Consider the following 20,809-nt stretch of genomic DNA (forward strand, 5'->3'; position numbering starts at 1 on the left):
GTCAGGGGTTTTACAGTTAACAGCAAAAGCCTTTGGTAAACTGATCACTACAGACAAGAAGTGATTGTGGTTAATTACTTATGAAACCATACATTGCTCTGTCCTCCAGCTCTTTCCTTCAACAATGAGCTTTGTCCATGGTTCCCATGAAGGGCTCTACACTCACAGCTTTGCAGACCCAAATGAAACCGTTAGACAAATGGCACAGTTATTCCAAGTTGGAGAATAATAAAAAAAAATAATAATTCCCACATTAGCATTTTGGGCTTTTTTAGAAAACACACGTCAGTTACTCACAAAGAGTCTCTCCACATCATCTCTGATAAGCGGAAATATCTCCTCTGTTCTTCATGCACCTGTAGTCAAACAGAAAAGAACTGAAGCAGAGTCACAGACAGACATCCCCAAATAGCACCTGGCTCTCTGATCCCATGGACTTTCACTACCCAAACCAAGATTTGTTCCAAACATTCACACACTGTTTCTGTTTATCTATCTATCTATCTATCTCCCCATTTCACTTACTTTCTCTGGTAAAATTACAGAGATGAAGGAGCACAAAAGCAAGAAAAGTGCTTCTTGTTTGCATGCATTAGGCTGCTCTTTGCTGTGGAAACAAGGATGAATTATGAAAACTAATCAAGTGAACACAGAGCACATGCCCTAGATTTTCCAAATAATCTCTTGGTTTAACCCAGTTGTTCCTGAGCCTGCCTATCCCATGAACAATTTACTAAAATGGAAGCTGTGACTCATTAAAGCCACCTTTTAAGAGAGAGGGAAACAGCTCAAATTATTTATAAGCAAGATGTAATCACATTAATTTGTATAGAAGAGGCCAAAATCTTAATGACTTCCATTTCTAAAATCCAATACAGTTGATAAACAAACTCCTAGTTCTTTTTTTCTTGTGTGTGTGTGTCTCAAGAGTATGGTATCTTACAGCCTTTAACCAAAATGAAAGATTGCAGACTATATTCTGGCTTATGAAATCATACCTCCACTTGAAGGGACAAGGAAAAAGTTGGAACATTTCTATTTGCTGACATTTATTTATTGGCAAACATTGCAAAATATAAACTATGCAATACCACTGAAAAGAGCCACCCTTCAGATTTTTGGTCTTTTATATATTTTACATTTATAAGCATAACTGAATGACAAAAACTTAGTACCTCTATGCCTTGGGTATTTCTTTAAAGCAATTTCTATTAATTCACAGACCAAAGAAGAAATTCCTTTCTCTTAGTCAATGCTTTTAAAATACTAAAGCAAATTTTTAGGTAAGGTCACAGTGGCAGTTTATCTATAACAGAAAATAAAAGTTTCTACAAATCATCCTCTCACCTTCAACTGCTCTGTACCATGACAAATAACATTTTGACTTCCGAGAGTAGGCACAAGCTCTCCTAATTTGAGAGCCTGTCTAAAATCTTATTTTGCTGAAGCAGACTGAGACATTTAGTGGAAGGAAATAGCACACAGTATTTGTAAGCATGAATTATAAATTCAGTGTGTGCTTTGCAATACTTTAAACATGCCACAACTGAGACAGCATCAAACAGAATTGTTTAACAGCACCGAACTTGCCCATTCTCCCCCACTGATACTACAGCAGCTGGCAGAATAAAATGGCTCTCAACTCTTGGTGTTGCTACACCTCAGGACATTGTCTTGTTTCAAATAAACTAGGTTCTCCTCTGTTAAAGAAGTCTGCTGAGTAAAAAAGATGGGTTTCATCCATCCTCCATCACAAAACTAGCATTCAGAAAGTGCCACATCACCTGAGCTGTTCTCATCACTGCTCCGCTATTTGTGAATCCCTATGTGCTGTGCAGTGTGGTTACAGCAATTAGGATGGGTGCCTAAGTCTCAGTCCTTGTTTTGCCACTCTGTGGACATTACACAGGCTTCTCTAATGAGACCACTACATTACACAACAGTTTGAAGGGATAAAAAAAATTCTATGTTAAAATAGAATTTTTCATACTCAGAAAAAATTTAGTTAACTTTCATCTCTAACAACAGAGCTTCTATCATCCTCAGTGTTGATTCTACATTCCCAGCATAGAAATATCAGAAATTCACACCTCTGCTTATACCTCTGCCACAGAAAGGACTAATCTGATAACCAGCATCCCCCTGCCAGGAGCTGAATTTCTCACTACTGTGCAAGGTCCTAAGGCCTCTGGTTTGCAGGGTTTGCTCTTGTAGCTGTTGTTATATTTTGTCATCATTCTTTCAGAAATGCAAAAAGAAGTACATATATTAATGAATAAGGATTCATTTCCTATATGAAACATTACATTTGTTCTAACCATCTTCAGCCTGAATACAGGAAGACAATTTAAAAGAGGTGTGGTTGAGACCCATGTAAAATTACTGAGCATTCATGAGAAGTTAAACTACTTCTAGCTCCAACTCCAAAAAACAAACATACTTCATGCATTGTCACACACCACTGAATGCAAGTCATGTGGTGGATGCTCTGTGAAATTTATTTTTATGCCTGTAATTCATTTGTCAGGAAGCTCTAGATTACTCAGGGTTGATAACTGCTTTTGTAGGTTACTTGTATCATTTACAGCCAGCTCTTCAGAAACAGCAGCAAATTAGTGACAGGAGACATGCCAAGGAGTGCCAAAGTGTGCAGGGCACAGCCTAGGAAGCCTTTAAAGGAACAAGCCCACACATCCTCAGGGGCAAACGTGAGCATCCAGGGAACAGGAGAAACACTTGTCATGTCAGAGGCCAGACCTCAGCAAACATCATTCCTACAGCAGCAAAGTTAGCTTTAAATGATTCTCAGAAATCACAAAGCAGATTCTGGGGTTGAGCCTGACCTTCAGTGGTAACACAGTCCTTCCTCCAGCACAGCAGACAACCTGAACCAAAAACTAACAAAACACAACTGCTGAAAAGCAGAGTGCTCATGAAATCCTAGGGAGCAAGAGGTTTAATGTATGGAAACACCGCAGAGGGACACAGTCCCGTGTTATTTAGTTTCACCCAGCTACCCCTTGCCTACCTTGTGCTGGACCAGGCCACCTTTCTGCAGAAGCCAAGAGCTGTGAGGGGAGAAGCAGTGCCAGCACAGGCAGTGCTGCCTCCCACCAGAGGGCCAGGGAGCTGCTGCTCTCCGGGATGCAGCCGCAGATCCCCGGCACACACTGTGCAGAGAGAGAAGGAAGCAGCACTGTCCCTTCCAGCAGCAACTGATCAAATCTGACACTGAACTATGCTCTTAAAAGAATGGCTTTAACCTCTAAAGAAACAATAATAAGAGAATCTCTCTAAATATGGAGAATATATGCCTAAAAAGGCACTTTCATCTTAGATGCAGACCAGCCTGATGTAGGCATTTTCAGCATGAACTTCGTACAGCCTCCCAGTTTTTATAACAGCCATCAGAGTTGCATTACTCAAGAGCAGCATTAACCTGTATCAACTATCACCTGATAATCATTACCAAGTAGAATAATTTACTGACTTCCACCCACAAACCAGAAGTATATAAGTACTTAAACAATTTTCATAAAAATCCAGTCCAGACACAAAAGAAACCCCATATTATAGACTACAGAAAATACAACTGAAGCCACCAATTAGCTTCAGTCAGCCAAAGTCCTGCATTTTGAAAAACTCAGTGTCATAAAGGAAGCCAAGAGTTGGAATACAACTCTAAGTAGCAGAACAGATCTTATCCTAATGGAAATTTTGCAATTGCATTATGTGAAGAAGGCTAACCCACCAAAACCAGTGTTACCATGCTTTTCAACTGCAGTTAGAGAATGACCTTCATTCATGTACTTTAAAAATATGTCTGATAAAAGTTTTGTTCAACCTATTTTTAAGAACACAAAATAAAACAAGCTTCAGCATGCTCATGCAAACTTGGAAGTCTTCAATAATACTTCAAGTATTAAAAAAACCCAAGCTTCTTGGTATAGCATTTCACTCATACAGAAAGAGAAAACAGTTCCCTGAAGCAGATCGAGTCATTAATACACCACAAATAAATCACACCTAAGTAAAAGACCTGTAGTTTAAAATGGCACCATAGGCAAGAAGAAAATGCTGTGTTATACTGAATAGCTGTGCTAAGCCTAACAGACCTAGGCTGAATGCCCTTATATTACACTCTCAACACTGGGAGCTTCAGCAATTACAGCTTAGCATAATCCAGTCCCAAGGAATGAATGGACTTCTCTCCCAATTCCCTTGAGCCCTAACAAGATCATGTCCCCACACAGCATTCCCAGCCTGGGATCAAAGAGGGGGACAAGGATGCAGCAGGGATCAGTGCCCAAAATCACAAGAAAGCAAGTGTGAGACAAGCCAGCTCCCTGCCAGAGCCACCATGCCCTGGCAGGTTAGTGACTAACCTGGGTTCACATCTGCTCTGCTCACTGGACAGCAGCACTGCTCTGTCTCTTCTGCCCTTGGCTCAAATGTCTGTACCCTCCTGTCACCCCCAGCTGCAGCTCCAAGCATTGTTCAGAGCTGTGCACAGCACCCAGATGGTCTGTCAGTGGCAGCTGCCCAAAAATGCTGCTGTCCTCCTGCTGCTGCTCCTACAGCCACAACAGAGCAGGCCCCTACCAGTGACAATGCCCAGCTCCTGCTGTTTGCCCATGTCCAGAGAGTAAAGCAGCTTCCATACCACCCCTCTCCTAAAGGCAGTGTGAGCTTCTGCCTCTGTGCTTATAGCTGGAGGAAGGTTTTTATTCATTATCTCCCAAGAGTGCTGACAGTACAGTCAGGGGTCTTACCCTCCCATGGATTGCTTCCATTTGCCAGGAAGTCCATTCTGGACAGTCTGTGTCACAGATTTAGAGGCACTGACTACTACTCTGGAAGCATTAATGAAAAGGCCAGTTCACATCAGACTGGAAACAAGTGATAAAAACAGGAAGTAAAAGCCTGTGAAGCTTCCTAGTGAAACAATGCACATACACTTCAGCAGACTGAAATCTTCCAGTCTTCACAAGTGACTCCTGGATAGCCAGTATACATTACCTGGCAATGACAGCAAAAAAAGCACAGAACATTAAAGCCCATTTTCCCTTTTTCTGCTGTAAAATCTTTTGGCACCCTCTCCTGTATCACATACCAGAATATCAGAACCACCTGCATCACTGAGAAACTGAATCCTTGGTATTCCCTTATTGCTACCATTCAAGCATCCCTATGGCAAGCCACCTTGGAATCACTTTCCACCTTCCAAGTCTTCCTCCAAGCCTTCCCACCTGCCATTACTTCCACCAACAATGTCCTTTACCTGGAGGCTTCTCCTAAGCTACATCCTTGGGAGAAGAAAAATCTACACATGCAAATAAAGGCCTGAGAAGAATGCTCCTAGATCAAGTTAGTCAGTGTGATTTCCAGTGACCAATCACTGTCAGCAAGCTTCCTAATTCTGCAGTGCTGTTATGGGCAAAGGTGGAAGCTAAGGGAGTACCAGGCTGCAGATCAACTTAAAAGGCATTAGTTTTATTTTCTTTCTAAAGCTTTTTTGAGCAGACCTTGAAACGGCACAAACACTGAACTGGCAATTCAGGACACAGTAGGTCAGAAATTACCCAGAGCACAACACAGCTCACACCACACACTGCCTTATCATAAGCCTCACAAATTACATGAGATCTGAGTAAGATATGCTTCACATGTTGGTTATTCAGCTTTAGTTAGTGGCACACAGGTATTTTCTAACACAACAGCTTTAAAAGCAAAATGAGATTTGGATTTCTGATGATACTTATGCTAGAAATGGACATTAAGAACCTCCCAAACACAAGGATCTTTAACACCAGTACAACAACAGTCCAGCTTTTTTAACTCCAATAACCATCTTGAAAGGAAAGCCAGAAGAGAAGCCACACAATCTTTAGATAATTGATTGGCAGGGAACAAAAAACCCAGGATCATTCCAGATGTCTGAACAGTAGTGAATTTGCTAAATAAGACAGCTCAAAATGAAGGAATGTTTTCCTCTGAGCAACACAGCATAAATTGTTAGCTCAGACAATCCACAATCAGAAAAAGTAAATTGAAGCTTTAGCTGCATTCTGGAAAAATTTCAAAGCCATTCAATATTCTACAAATATATAAATTTATCTTTTTCAGGTAAGCTGAACAAACTTCTCAGAAAGCCAAAAGTAATCAGTCTTAGAAGAATCTGTGTGAGTTACATAGCCTACTTTGAACAAAGCACTAAGTCTCCTGTGTCTTTGTCAGCTTTCCTAATAAAGAACATATGATCTACATTTGATTTACAAGAATTGAACAATTATAGTTTATTCACCAAAAGAGAGTCCTGATATTTTCGAGATATTAACAGTGCCTAATATCTCAAGTATATAAACAAGCTTTTTAAACCAAAACCAAATATTTTTTCATTTGAACATTTGCACGTTAAGTATTTACATTGCTGTGAAGAGTTTAGATTACAGGAGTTTTCAAGAGATTTCCAATGGACTACATCCAAATTATTATATGTAACAATACAAAACCTTCTAATTTCTGTCCCAGTGAAGGCTGACAAATTGTGTAAGTTTTCTGCAGACACTGTTGACAATTCACAAATGTGTTACTCACCCACACAGTCTCTCAAGTCATCTATTTTGTATTGGGAAAATTAATCAGAATAATTTTCAATGTGCTAATTTAAGGATGTCTACTGCAACATCTGGAAAAGGCTATGTAAAGAATACAGAGCATGTACATATATGAATATTTACGTATTCCTCAAACTAGGAAGTCTCAGGCTACCAACAACACAAAAATATCTGAATATTTTGATCAACACTCAAGAATATCTTTAAAGCTGCCTTGCTTTCTTGGCTACATCACCTGTTTAATCAACCTCTGCTACATACTCAGTTTCATATAAGAGAAGCACCACACAAAAGTCAGACAGGAAAGCTCAGACTGAAGACCTAATCAGCCAGGCTACCTGTCTAACAGCAGTCAATTCAGGAGCAGTGACAGTGAAAGGACACTGCCTTCTGGAAGCTTCCCTCTGCCAGGGTTTTAGGGACTTCCTTCCACAAACTGCATCAGGAATTCACCCTTGAGCACTTCAAAATTCACTCTTTTCCTTCCACTAATTTGTCTAATCACATTTCAATCCAATTTGCACTGAAGATAGCCCATGACAATGGAGTCTTGATATAATTATACACCAGGTAACAATTGTGTCTCACAGTATAATTACACATTACAGGAAAACATCCTTCAGCTACCACCTCAGTCATTTCCTAATGCTCCACCCATAGCAGTTTCCCACCTCCAATGCCATGCTGTCTGCAGCCATTTCCCCACTGCAGTGTCCCCAGGAATGCTCCCCTGCTGATCCACCCCTCTGCCCTACTGTGCTGCCTCTGTCTGGAGAGCTGGGAGCACCTCCACACCGAGCTACACAACACATTGCCTGCTGGTGTTAACTGAACATGGATTCCACTGGAATTCCACATGGATTCCACAGGAATGGTTCCACTGGGGTTTAGTCGCTAAAAGAAAACTATTTGCATACACAAAGTATCTCAACTTTCTTACTGTTCATGGCAGGATCCCAGGGCTATGTTTCGCCATTCCCAAGTAGTCCAGGTTAATTTTGACATCTAGAACAAGGTTTGGGAAGAGAAAAAAATTGTCACACACGTTTGCACACTATTATCTACTGTACATGTTATTTTAAAGAACTGCAGGGTACAGCATCTCCAACAGAATTAACTATTGGCTTCTGCAGCCCTCTGAGCTCTGTCTCTAGAGCTAGTGGAAAATTGGATAGCCCCGCTTCTTGCCTGAAGGGAAAGTTCACATAACTCACTAAAAATCTGTGGCATCCTGCTCTTTTCCATGTGATGGAACATTTCATACAGAATCCCACAAGATCACAGCTCCACATAAAAATCAATTTCAACAGAAGCACAAAAGAAAAGAAGTCAGCTCTAATTTTTCCTCTGAAGCTACTCAAGCAATCACTGTCTCAGAATCACAGCCACATTTCACGTCAATCACAAAATGCATACAAGCCACAGGAGGTACAAAAGTCCTAACAGAAGTAATACCTTGCACTGTGACCCCAAGCCCCCTTCTCACAAATTCCCCCAGCAGCTGTTACCACAGCAGGAAGCTCTGGCTGGGCTTGCACAGGGAGCACCAGTCACAGCAGAGCTGAAATAGCACAAAGTTATAGTGAAAAGTCATCTTACAGTCATGAACAATGGGCTAGAGGGATTTAAGAGGAGACACCGCATTTCTTTTTAATGCTGAAAATATAGCACAACCAATTTGAAATGGAAACAGCAGACAGTTACCCCCAAACACAAGGAGCAATCAACAGTGCTGTTATTTGCACTGGCATTAATTTTTTTAATTTTCATTCTAACATAACGCAGGGTGAAGAAATGCTGGCAATAATGCTGCTGGCTTTCGTTTCTTCTGCATTTCCTCTCAGAAATGAAGAAAAATGGAAACATTGCACTCAGCAACCCATATTCTCACACTGTTAGCACCAGTAAGTGAGGGTCACTTCTACAGTTCAATGAAGGAACAGTATTTTTTTAATTACAAGCCCTTGCCAATCAAATTATGCATCCAGTTAAAACAATGAAGCAATATTAACAACAAAATCACGTAGGAAAATGCAGGTTAACCAATAAAAATGGATCAGAAGCACTATGGGACATTTAAATTTCTTAACCAAAACAAAGGGTTTACCTGAAAATGAGAGGCTATGGCAGTCTTAATTCATGAAGCTTTTGACACTCCTCCTTAAAATGTGACAAATTATTTTGCTTTTATGTATGCACAACTATGGATGGCATCAATCAGAATGACTCAAGCTCCAGAACTAAAATACCATTATGTCAGGAATGACACACACAGCTCACCAGGAAGCCTCTTGCACAGTTTGTTTTGGTGAAGAAGGCCAGAAAGACATGAACTTAGAAAGTAGTTTCTGGTGGCTTATTTCCTTTAAAACTAGGAGTAAGATCCAGCTCCCCCCATGCCCTAAGAGCACATTTTTCCCCACCTGCAGGGTGGCAGAGCCGTGTCAGGCTGCTCCAGTGCCACACACCAGCACCACACTGCAGGGCCTTGTGGAGGGCTCTTAGCAATGACAATCTCAGACAACGTCAGACTTGTTAGACACATCTGGGATGGCACTGAAACAATAAAGTCAATACAAAGATAGAATTTTCTCCTCTGACCAGCTCATTTTTAGCTCCTCCCATTTCTTTTTCTGACATTATTTATTCCTGACTCCTTGTAAAGTATCGTCGCGCAACATCTTACTTGCACATTCACGTTTTCCAGCCCAACTCCCTCCTACCATTAATTTTACTAATGAATAAACAATCTGAATTAGTAGTGGGAGCTGCTTGCAACCATACCATGGACTCTTCTGTACACACATGGGGAAAACAAGACACTGCTGCCCAGCAGCCCCACACCACATGCCCTGGCACCTGGCAGCACCACCAGAAGGGTGCCAGCACTGCCATCCCCTGCTTCCACACAAAATATGTCTAAATTTAATCACTTCTTTCACTCCACACCAGCAGATCATTACAGCCTAACCAGAAAATACCCTCATTCCCCATGAGGATGATGAAGTGGGATTTTCTTATTTCAGCTGTAATCGCAGGGTTATTTGCAAGGAGAAGCCACACTTCTGCCTCCGAGCAGCCCTTTAGCTTGTGAATCTCTGCCCTAGGTTTGGATCTCCTCCTCTAGGAACAGCTGTGCCATGGAAAAGCTCAGCACCCTTGGCTGCTTGTCCCTGCTCTCTGCCATAAGGCTCCAGCTGAGCTGCTCTTAAGTACTTTCTAACCTATTTACTCAGGATCAACCAATACAAAGAGTGATTATTTAGGCTGTTTAAACCACTCCAGCTTATTTTGGTTGACATTCTGCAGAAGAGCTCACATAAATGTCTAAGCTGCCAGAGGTAAAGTTTACAACCCCCTTACTGAAATATTTTCTCCTCCTACAAATTAGGAGTGATAGCCAACAGCAAGAGAAAGAGCAGCAGACAAGAAATCCCTGCTGTCATCCCAAAAGAAGCCAGGGCATTTGGCACACTCATTATCACCGAAGAAATCAATTTTAAGAGGAGGGCAAGTCCAGTGCACATCTGCTCAGCCCTTTCTCTCAGAAAAGACGTAACTTTGAGCTTCATGAGACAGGACAGCCAGGTGAGCACATACAATAATACTTCACACAAACCTGTGCCTTTGGAGGAAGGCGAGAGATGCTGGTAAAGCCCACCACATCACCCTAAGGCAACAAGAAAGAGAAAAATATTCCCACCACAGGCTAGACTGCTTGCTTACTAAGGTGTTACCAACAGTGATAACTGTTCCTTTATACAGTCCTACCCAGCCCCACCCACTGCCACCAAACACCAGAAAAATAATCAAGTGGAAGAAAGACTACAGCAGCATAGCAAGATTTGGGAACAGAAACTGTCTTTCTGTTCTGCACACAGGAGGCACTATCACAACAAGGTCATGATGCATCACTGTGGCTCTTAATAATCATCAGACAGACATACCAGCTAGAACACTACAAAAAAAAAATTATAAGGAATTGCAGTAGGAACACAAAACCTCAGAGTCCCTACCTTCTTTCTAAAGGGAAGTGCTAGGGAGGTTATTTTAAATGAGCCATGGTTCATTTAGAGTCTCACAGCAAACTCGTCCACATATCAAAATTTACAGTAAGACAAGGTACTAAACCATTCCTGAAAAAGATTAGCAAAAATAGAGGCCAGGCTCTCTTGTAGCAAGTGATACCATCAACATCACTGAGATAAGTGATGAGCTAACAACACTTCTACCAACCCCAAGACAGGTGATAAAATGAACATCTCATTACTCTTATCCTCTAAAAAACAGAACTCTGTTAGGACATTAAGGACTAAATTCTCAGACTCAGGAGTAAAATATGGCACCAAGTCTCATTTGGATCACAAAACCCCCCATGATAGTCCTTTTATTATTACAGATTTCAGTGTTTGGTACTGCCCAAGCCTAATAAGGAACAAATGACAGTGAATGTTGACACTTCCCCACGACAAATGTGAGCAACCAACAATAGACTGGTCAGATTTGCAGAGCCACCAAGGGAGCATCGTAAGGCAGCTCAAGCAACCTGGTAAATTTAATACTGCTGATTTATCTAGATTTATCCTTAAATTCATTTGTAGTTTAAGCGTTTGATTCCTAATTTCTAACTTCAATGTGTAAGCTCACAAAGTCTCTTGTTTGTATGTCTCATAGGACATACACCCTGGTGGAAATACTTTAATTCCGCTGTATAAAAACAAGCTTTGCTTAGAACAGCAAACACAAGAGCCCAGATTAAATTTCTAACCATAAAATCATTGCTATATCATAAATTCAACATTATTGAGAGCAAAAGTGGTAACACTGTTACTGTTAAAAGCTTCCAACATAAACATGCAGTAAAATACAGTTGTTACTAAGTGTCAGCAATGCAACCTCACATGTATTTTGTAACTTATAGTTGCTACTACTCAAAAAGTTACTAACACTGAGCTGAAGGATGATAGGGGGGTGGTAGGAATAAACTATTAGCACAAGTCTACAGTTCTGGCACCATGGTGGATAATCAGCTTCTAAAAAAAAAGAGAAATATATATATACAGAACACATGCCCACGTCTGTAGGATTCTAGTGCTGCTTGCAGCTTTCTTTAAATAACGGATGTGCTACTCACTTCCTCAATTCTATTCAAAATCTGTGGGCAGCCATAAACTTGCCCAGAACCATGTGGTTTGTAACACTGAAGCTGGTTGAGAGTCAAGCACTGAGAAGCCAGAAGTTGACAAGGCAGAAAAGCAAGCCATTTCTCCCTCCTGCTCCCTTCAACAGCCAGGTATCTGTCACCAGGATGCAGGTCAGTGTTTGAATCCTCCAGAACTGAGAAAAAGTTTTCCCCCTTCCTTAATGTAGTGTAGAATTTCTGCTTTAATATAAACATTTACCTGAAAACATCAATTTAAGCGTTACATGGATCATTCTTCCTCACAGATGGAAAGCTAATTGGAGAACAGCAATCCCAGGGAGAGCTCTTTAAAGGCATCTGGAAACATGACAAGTTTGAAGTGGGAGCAATGCCCTGGTCCTGCTGAGCTGAGTTTGATGCTTCATCCCCAGCATCTGCTGGGAGAAGCCGTGCTGCTTTCTCTCCACTCACCTCCTGACAACACAATTCCTGCCTCTACCTGTGACAGCAATAGCAAGGTGCAGCCACAGGGTGAGTTAGCAAACTGATAAAACCATTACTGAGTGGGTAAGTTTCCCATGAGCTAAGCAGCATGAAAGAAATCATCCTGCAATCACTCAAGCATTAGCTCTGCCAGCGGAGCTGCAGCAGGAGATCAGGCACAGGGCAGGACCACCCAGAGGCACATCTGATGAAGTACCTGCAGCACCAAACTGTCCCCAAAGCCTCCAGCATTAGATTTTGCTGTCTAAGTGTAAATCTTCTGCTTAATTTTCAATCCCTAACAAGTTCATGAGGAAGTTTAAAATTTAAAAGCAGTATTTTGCATTGTTTTCTTACAGAATTATTTCAAAATGTAAAAAGCATACTGTGATGATGTATGACAGAACCAGAGGTTCAACTTTAGAAAAGCCAGTACAGTAAAAACATGCTGGGTATTTCAGATCATCATCTTAACATACTGCTGGGTACCCTCCCATTAGTATTATCAGATAAGGTCAGTTATTCAAAGGAATCAAAGTTCTCACAGTACTAAATTAAATGCATGTGGAACACATAAAACTTAAACCAGAATACACCACTCGCATGGAGACCCCAAAGAACAACCAGGAAAAAAGAACCAGGTTGAAATTCACATTTATCCTTGGGGGTTTTTTTCAGCCTATAAGATTCTAATATTTAATCATAATCACACTCATTCTGCTGATTTTTTTCATTACATGGCACCTTCTTCGTAACAATTTGCACTTGACCAGATGGTTATGGTGTGAATTAAGCTCATTTACCATGCACCATGGTTTTCACTTGTCAAGATGTTAAATCCTGGTCTGCAATTTCTGAATAATACACTGATAAAATGAGTTTATTTTCCTCACCAAGAAAAAGGGAACAAAGTACTTCCCCCACTGCCCTGCAAAGATGGAAATTAACATTCATAACAAGACTCACATGATGAGTAGCTGAGCACTGCAATATTTGTTAGAACACATACTTTTAAGTCCTGCAAGCAAGGATAGGCGCTCAAATCACCCCATCCTTAGTTTTAATCATGAGATCCATGCAACACATTCTCATGAGCTTTGTGCCAACTGTTTTTCTTCTTGCGAGGTGGAACAGCTTAGACAGGACCTCTGTCCTAAAGCAGCTTATACCTCCCACTTCAGGCAAATAAAGAGACTTCTGAGAGGCAGGACAAACAAGTCCATATGCCAGGAGGCAGGAGCCAAAGCAAGTGTCTGACATCATGGGTAAATAGTCCTGCTGCTTTGCCTACTGACAGCCAGTTCTGCTCTCGTCCCATCCACACCTGCACACAACAGCAGCAGTTTTGCCTTCCACGTGCATCACTGACTGGGCCCTCTCCAGAGAAGGGACCCTCGAGAGGGTCTAGCAAAATGTGCAATGTGACAATTCAAGCAGGCACAGGGCACCTGGTAAGATTGATGCTCTTTAGTAAGGAAATGGAGAAAGGTCTGAAATTTTCCCCCAAATTTAAGCAACTGCAAGTCATAGCAAAAGCTCTAAGAACTGATTTAAATGCAAAACTTCTGTTCACAAGCTATTTTCATTTGTACTTTCTCCTGTACACAAGCAAGTTAATATTTTAAATATTTCACATTAAAGAAACCAAGCAGAATAGCTGGCATTGCTGAACAAATCTCACATTTCACAACTAGAGAACATACCACACCAAGCAGCTGCATCAGTCACAAAGAAGGTAAAACAAAAGCCCCAAGGAATCATATGACCATTGTCATTAGTATTAACAAAGCACTGTTTCCACAAAAAGAAATCAAATTACATATTTCCTACAGCAAGTTTAAAGCAAAAACATCAATAATACAAATCAGTAGCTGGGGCATTCTTCAAAAAGTAGTACAGCCAACTCACTTGAAAACAGCTTCTCAGAACAGGCATCGAAGACATCAAATTCATTACAGGACACTGAACATGGAAAATCACCCAAATTTTCTTAATTAGGCTTCTGAAAGACACAAGCCAATTAAAGGAGTCAGGTTTAAATTTTGTCACATGTTCAAGCTCCTCCTGGATTCAAACAGACCCCTTCCAGCCTCAAAATCCAAAAGCTATCTTCAGGAAATCCACTTCTGAAACACTTCTGTCACCAACACCAGGTCACACATTCCAATTCCCTATATCTCCCACCCCAATGCACTTAGAGCCTGGTTCCCTCGTCAGAACCCCCTGATACAGGACATAATCTGTCTGTACTACCTGGCATAGGCACACTTGCACCCCAAAACACCTCCTACTGAGTAAGGCCTTCAGAGACAAAGCTTTATGAAAATAATTCATAATAATGAATAATTTCATAATCATAATTCAGATAAAACTGGGAAAATTCTCAATTCCCCTGAATGCTCACTGAAAGCATTCCTTTGCTCCCAGAGACTACAATCTAACATTGTTTAATTACTTCAAAGACACTTTGCTTAGGGCTAGCCAATATACAGAGAAAAATTTATTCTACAGCAGTGTTGCTAATTTATCCACAAAGCTCTAATCTCACAATTTTAATAAACCTGTTGCATCACAAATAGTTAAAAAGAAAACCATGAAAATGTTTCCAGTCAGTACTCTGACAATACAATACAGCTGTGAGAATTAAAAAAAAAAAACCTGAAAGTAGAGAACCTTGAAAGGAAAGCAGAACATATGTTGCCCCGTCTATTTAAGCTTTTACCTCCCACTCACACTGACACCCATAAACACTATGCCAGATCTGTGATAAAAGCACCCATCCCTGTGAACCCAGCCCCAGGCTGTCAAAATCAACTCTGATAAGCTATTAAGAGTCATTAGGAAAGTTCTGCACTATTGATACAGTGAAACAGCCAAACACTGAATATGTTCTGAGGCTGCTATTCCTAAAACACTTCATAATTGTTCCATTTTCGCCATAGTGAAGTTTCACAGAAAGTTTTGCCAGCACAGACATATCATCTAAAACAGTAAAGGGAAAAAAAAAAAAAAAAAAAGCCATATACTAGGCATCACAACTATTTCAGCAACCCAACAACCATGGAAAACACAAGCACTTCTGACAGCTTTGCTTGTGGTGTTTGTGGAGCTGAAATAGTGCTAGCAGAAGCACTGAACACACTGCAGATTCCTTCGGAATCTCTAGCAACACTTTCTTTGCAGTGTTGATTAATGATCCCTTTCTAACAGCTGGACCACACCAAGAACATAAAGCCCTGGAGGTAACTTCAGTGATCTCTGATTTCACACAACAGAGGTTATACCTTTAGATCGAAACAACCAGGGCTTGATCACCATTGTCAAAGAAACACAAACCAGTATCGTGATACACTGAGATACATTCAATATGAGATAGCTTGTTGATTTTTTTTTTAAGAACTCCAGATTTTTTCTCAGCCTGTTGGAAAACAAAACAAAATAAAACCATGCTTATGACAAGAATTCATAGAACAATTTAGGTTGGTAGGGACCTCAAAGATCATCCTGTTCCAAGCCCCCTGCCATGGGCAGGGACATCTCCCACTAGAGGAGGTTGCTGAATGCCCCATCCAACCTGGCCTGGAACTGAGGGGGAAAAGGCAAGGCTTTACTTTGTATGCACAATCCCACTGTGCCTCTAGACAGGTCATGTGCCAGCAAAAGAACCCTTCCAGCAGCAGCTGCATCTCACTTCCCCTCTGAGGCTCACATGCTGCCCCGGTAGCGATATCAGCTGCATGTACTCCCTGCCTTGCTTTGCCCCCACGGCTGCCAGAGACGATCCCAGTGCCCATCATCCCGCCACAGATGTGCTCTGCTGGCATCTGGGGAACTCCACTGCAAACCAGATCAGGGAGTCTGGGCATAACCCTTTTCTTCTGGCTGGGTACATTTGCTGATCTGCTTCATAGATCACCAGAGGTTGTGCCAATGACACCGTGAATTGCAGAAGTCTCCAGGCCACTATTCCTGCTGCAGATCAGGTACAGCTGAACTACGGCCTCAGATGACATTCGGTTTAGTGAATCTTTTACAGAAGAGCAGAAGAAATTCTTTAAAGTAATAATGATAAAAAAGCTGGCTGGGACAAAGTCAGTTTAATTCATTTTTGACACCTAGTGTCACTGGCTCACTAGAAGAAGTCTTGCTTCTTTGAAGCAGAGCAGCTTGCTAATTTGTGCTGGCACCTCACTACAATTTTTTGAACTTTAAAAGTGAAGGAAAATGTTTAGAAGCACAATTTTGAAATTATAGAATCAAAGAGATCACAAGAAGTGCATTCGGGACAGCATTTAATCCAAGTTACTACACAATTTTTTTTTACTATCAACACTCTGCAGCATATTCTAGTATTAAACAGGACTGCAGAACAAGCTCTACCATGAAATCAGAGAAGTGGGAAGAGTGCCCTGAAGGTTATTCATTAGCATTATCTCTATGTGTAGCTCACTGGGGAAAGCATAAGGAAAACTCTTCTGTGGCATTCTATTCAAATGTATGAGGCGTATTTAAATGAGTAAGGGAAGTATTTCTGATGCAGATTTCACAGCAGGTCCAAGACAGCATCAGTTTCATTAATACTCAAACATCCAAACTGAAGAGCACTTTGCCATACAAAATTGAAAAAGATGTGCACCTTGCGTCTCCTGAATTATACAAAGGAGCCGAGCCAACTCCTAGAGTTTCTAAGTTGGCATCGCGCTTTTCATTCGGAGACGAAAAGTCCTGAACAGTACCTACTAAAAACAGAGCTTGGCCTAATTTTTATGAGAACAGTGAGAAGAGGAAACTGACAAGTTAATCACAACCTACAGCTACGTCCCCTTTCTAATGGCTGCATCTCAGAACTAATCCCCAAAACCCCTTCCTGCACCCCGACCTCATCCAGGCTATTTAAAGACCAGGGAACAATAAACACTGACGAGCAGAACGGGCCGGGTGAAGGAAGAGAACGATTACAATGGCTGCACAACAAAGCCTGGAAAAGGAGAGTTAAAGATACTTTTTGCGAGCGGCACAAGCGCCGCAGCCCGGTCCGCACACGCCGCCAGCCGCGACCCCGGCCGGGACACTCCCGCCGTGTCCCCGGCCACTCCCGGCGGTGACCCCGCTGCTGCCGGACCCCGTCCTGCCCCGCCGGGCACGGCGCACCTCGGCTCTGCCCCGGCACCGCGCACCCCTCGCTGGGTACCCGCTGAAATGGGGGCACCCTCGTCTGCCCTCCCTCCCCGCCCAGCGGGGTCCCCCCACCGTCCCCCGGCACAGCGGGGACCGCCCGCCGCCCCTCAAGCGCAGCCGGGACAGCCCGGCCCCGTCCCGCCCGCACGGAGCCCCGCCGAGCAGCCCGGGAGAGCCTCGGGGCAGCCCCCCCGCGCCGCTCGCTGAGCGCGGCCCCGCTCCCCCCGCGGCCGCAGAGGCCCCGCAGCGCCCCCGGGCCCCGAGGGGGACAGAACCGAGCCGGGTCCCCGCGCCTCTCCCTCACCTGCGGCTGCGGCCGCCCGGCCCCGGCCGCGGCCCCGCTCCGGAGCGTCCCCGAGCACCGAGCGCGGCCCCGCTCCCCGCGCGCGCCCGGCCCGCCCCGCCCGGCCCGCGTCACCCGCACGGCGGGCGCGCAACGCGCATGCGCAGGGCGGGGCCACGGGGGCGTGGTTTGTGTGAGCCCCGGGAGAGACGGAGAGAAAGGGAGAGATGGAGAGAAGGATGGAGGAAGGGAAGGGAAGGGAAGGGAAGGGAAGGGAAGGGAAGGGAAGGGAAGGGGAGGGAAGGGAAGGGAAGGGAAGGGAAGGGCAGGGAGGGGAAGGGGGGGAGAGAAAAGAGGGGAGAGGAAGTGGCCACAATGCACAGGGGTAGCATGTCTGCCAGCAGGTCTTGTCTCCAGCAGTACATCAGAAGAAATGCTTGGTACATCAGAAGAGCTGCTGGAACAGCAGGGACAGAAAGAGGCAGCAACAGTCATAAAATCACAGAATGGTTTGGGCTGGAAGGGAATTAAAGACTGTTTAGTTCCAACCCCCTTGCCATGGTCAGGGACACCTTCCACTCGACCAGGTTGCTTCAAGCCCCATTCAGCCTGGCCTTGGACATTTCCAGGAATGGGGCATCCACAACTTCTCTGTGCCAGTGCCTCACAACCCTCAAAGTAGATATTTTCTTCCCAATGTCTAATCTAAACCTACCCCTTTCAGTTTGAAGCCATTCCCCCTGTCCTGTCGCTATAGTTCCCAAATAAGAGCCCCTCTCTGTTTCCCTTGTAGTCCCCTCTCAGACACTGGCAGGCTGCTTGCCAAGTCCTTGGTGGCTTAGGGAATGCAAGTGACAGATACACAAAAACATCTTCTTGTGCTCTCCAGAGGATTCATTTGGGATTACCAAGTGAAAGGCCAGCCCCAAGCTGCTCTCCCAACCATAGTGTTGGCTCCTGAAAAGCTCAGAATTGCTTCACCTGCTCCCATAACACTGAATTTTCTTCACAGTCCTCTCCTCTTTTTCATGTGGCCACCTCTTTGATTTGGTAACTGCTGTTCTTCTGCCCTTCTGCCTGTATTGTTTCCTGTAAACACATCTTTAATTACTGAACGCCCAACATTCAGCAAATTTTTGACTGCAGGTAATCTTAGGGCAAATAATGCCTTAGTTAAACCCAGTCAACCCTAATGAAGTTATAGGAATTTTAGCAATGCAGTTGAGGGCAGAACTTGGTGCAAAACTAATTATGAAGCCATAGTAACCTTCCAGCCAAGGCGGCAACCAGCTCCTCATGCTTTTAACCCTGGAGGAAAAGTTGAACAGCCCATGAGACCATAACACACCATTTGAGACTTGTGAATGTCCAACAGCACTCGCTTTAAAACCTCATTTTTATCTGGCCTTTTTTTTTGGCATTGGCTTATCAAAGCAAATCTCAGAGCAAAAGATATCCTGGTTGAGTAACTCTCTAACATATTTTGCTATGGGCAGTTTTGGGTTCACTTCTGTTCTCCTCACATCATTGAGAGCAACTGAAGCAAATTCAGGCACAGGGAACCAATTCACCTCTACTCTGAAGCTGACAAGAAAATCAGTATCTCACTTGCAGAATAAAACATTTTTTGTGTATATTTTTCCAACTCATGTCCTTGAAAATGACCTCTGACATGAGCCAGTGCCAGTCTTGACTTATCTTTACAAAACTTCAGGAAGAATTCATCTCTGCTGAGAAGAGACATGGACAGAGTGACATAAAGGTATTACACAAATGCTCCCAAATAGAATAACTCCAGTATAGGAATGTGCTCAGTCACAACCTTTTACAAAAAGAAGGTTGCAACAGTGGGTTCTTCACCTTTTCCCTTCTTTCTTTCCATTGGAAAAGGAAGTGAAATTTGCCATTTAGATGGACAGTAGCTATAAAACACATGCCACTCCAGATATTCCTTCTTTTTCCCTACTGCTCTTTTGTATCACAAGGCAAAGTAATGTCTCCACATTTTACATGGGCTCTTGCCCAAGTTCAAGCCCACACTTCCAACAGCACAGAAACTTCTGATCTTCTTTATTCATTTACCTGGCAAAAAGTGTTTTTTTAAAGCCTAGCTTCCATCTCCTTTCACAGTTGAATATTCCTTTTTTTCTTCTTTTTTTTTTTTTTTTTTAACTAAGGATTTGGCAAATAAATCGAGTATTTATAGCAGTCCAGTGTTCTTCCACCTTAAAAACCAGGCAAGTTTTCCTGGTCTTTAGCTGGGACTTCTCAGCACCAAATTGCAGCAGGCATCTGGAAGCCCCCAGGAGCCCAGCTGTGCAGGGGAGACCTGCAAAGCTCTTTTCAGCAGACTTAGGCTCTCTCACTAAGGAGTTCTTATTGAAAATACATGTACTAGGGTTGCTTAGATATTCTATTGTCATTTAAAACTTGTTCTAAGCATACTTTTCTACAAAGCTTTGATGCCTGTTATGTATTTCTCTGCAAGAAATCCACCTGAAATTTGCTGTACACTCTCTGTCAGGTATCTCAAAGTATAAATACAACACAAGACAAATACACAAAATTACTAATACAAAGAAATTTGCAAAATAAGTTTTATATGTAATTATAATATGTATTACATATTATATTACATTCAGACAGTATTCACAAGCAATTCCTGCATAAGTCTCCTTACAGAATAGTTCTTTTCAAAACAACATTCTAAGTATGCTGGCAAATCTGGTACTATTTGATAATTATACTGAACATAATTTGGTGTGATAATACATTTTTTCAGCATCTAAGAACAGTATAAAAATGAACAGTTCCCAGTTCAGGCAGAGCAGGTTTATATCCACCTCACAATCACTTTGCATTGATACTACAGATTAGAGAGAGCAATATCCATTAAGCAACAGTATTTCCTGTTCAGAAATTATACAGTTTGATTTTATCTCAAAAGAAAACACATATCCACTGCCACCTGAGCTCAAAACAATTCACTGTGAACATTTGCCATAAACTGTAACAGAATCTGCTACAAAACAGAACACAGAACTTGGGTAGAGGAGAAACTGAGCTCTGTTAAGTTTCAATTGCTTGTGACAACATTGATTCACT

General features: G+C 42.5%; 1 protein-coding gene across 3 annotated transcripts in view; it reads right to left on the minus strand.

Moving 5' to 3' along the window:
• KLHL13 (kelch like family member 13) overlaps positions 1 to 17,788 on the minus strand; it is an 81,706-nt gene extending 63,918 nt beyond the window's left edge. The window contains exons 1-3 of one of the 3 annotated variants that reach the window (XM_015626611.1): positions 17,726 to 17,788; positions 14,152 to 14,245; positions 298 to 356 (exon numbers count right to left, since the gene is read on the minus strand). In XM_015626611.1, coding sequence (XP_015482097.1) covers positions 298 to 356; positions 14,152 to 14,196 — 104 coding nt within the window. In that variant the 5' untranslated portion in view covers positions 14,197 to 14,245; positions 17,726 to 17,788. Of the gene's footprint in view, positions 1 to 297; positions 357 to 7,557; positions 7,623 to 14,151; positions 14,246 to 17,725 lie in introns of those variants that run through there. The other 2 variants (XM_015626615.3, XM_015626616.3) reach the window with 2 other exon arrangements.
• Between the last annotated feature and the right edge of the window lie 3,021 nt (positions 17,789 to 20,809).

The sequence above is a fragment of the Parus major genome, chromosome 4A, assembly GCF_001522545.3.
Source record: "Parus major isolate Abel chromosome 4A, Parus_major1.1, whole genome shotgun sequence".
NCBI classification, from domain to species: domain Eukaryota; kingdom Metazoa; phylum Chordata; class Aves; order Passeriformes; family Paridae; genus Parus; species Parus major.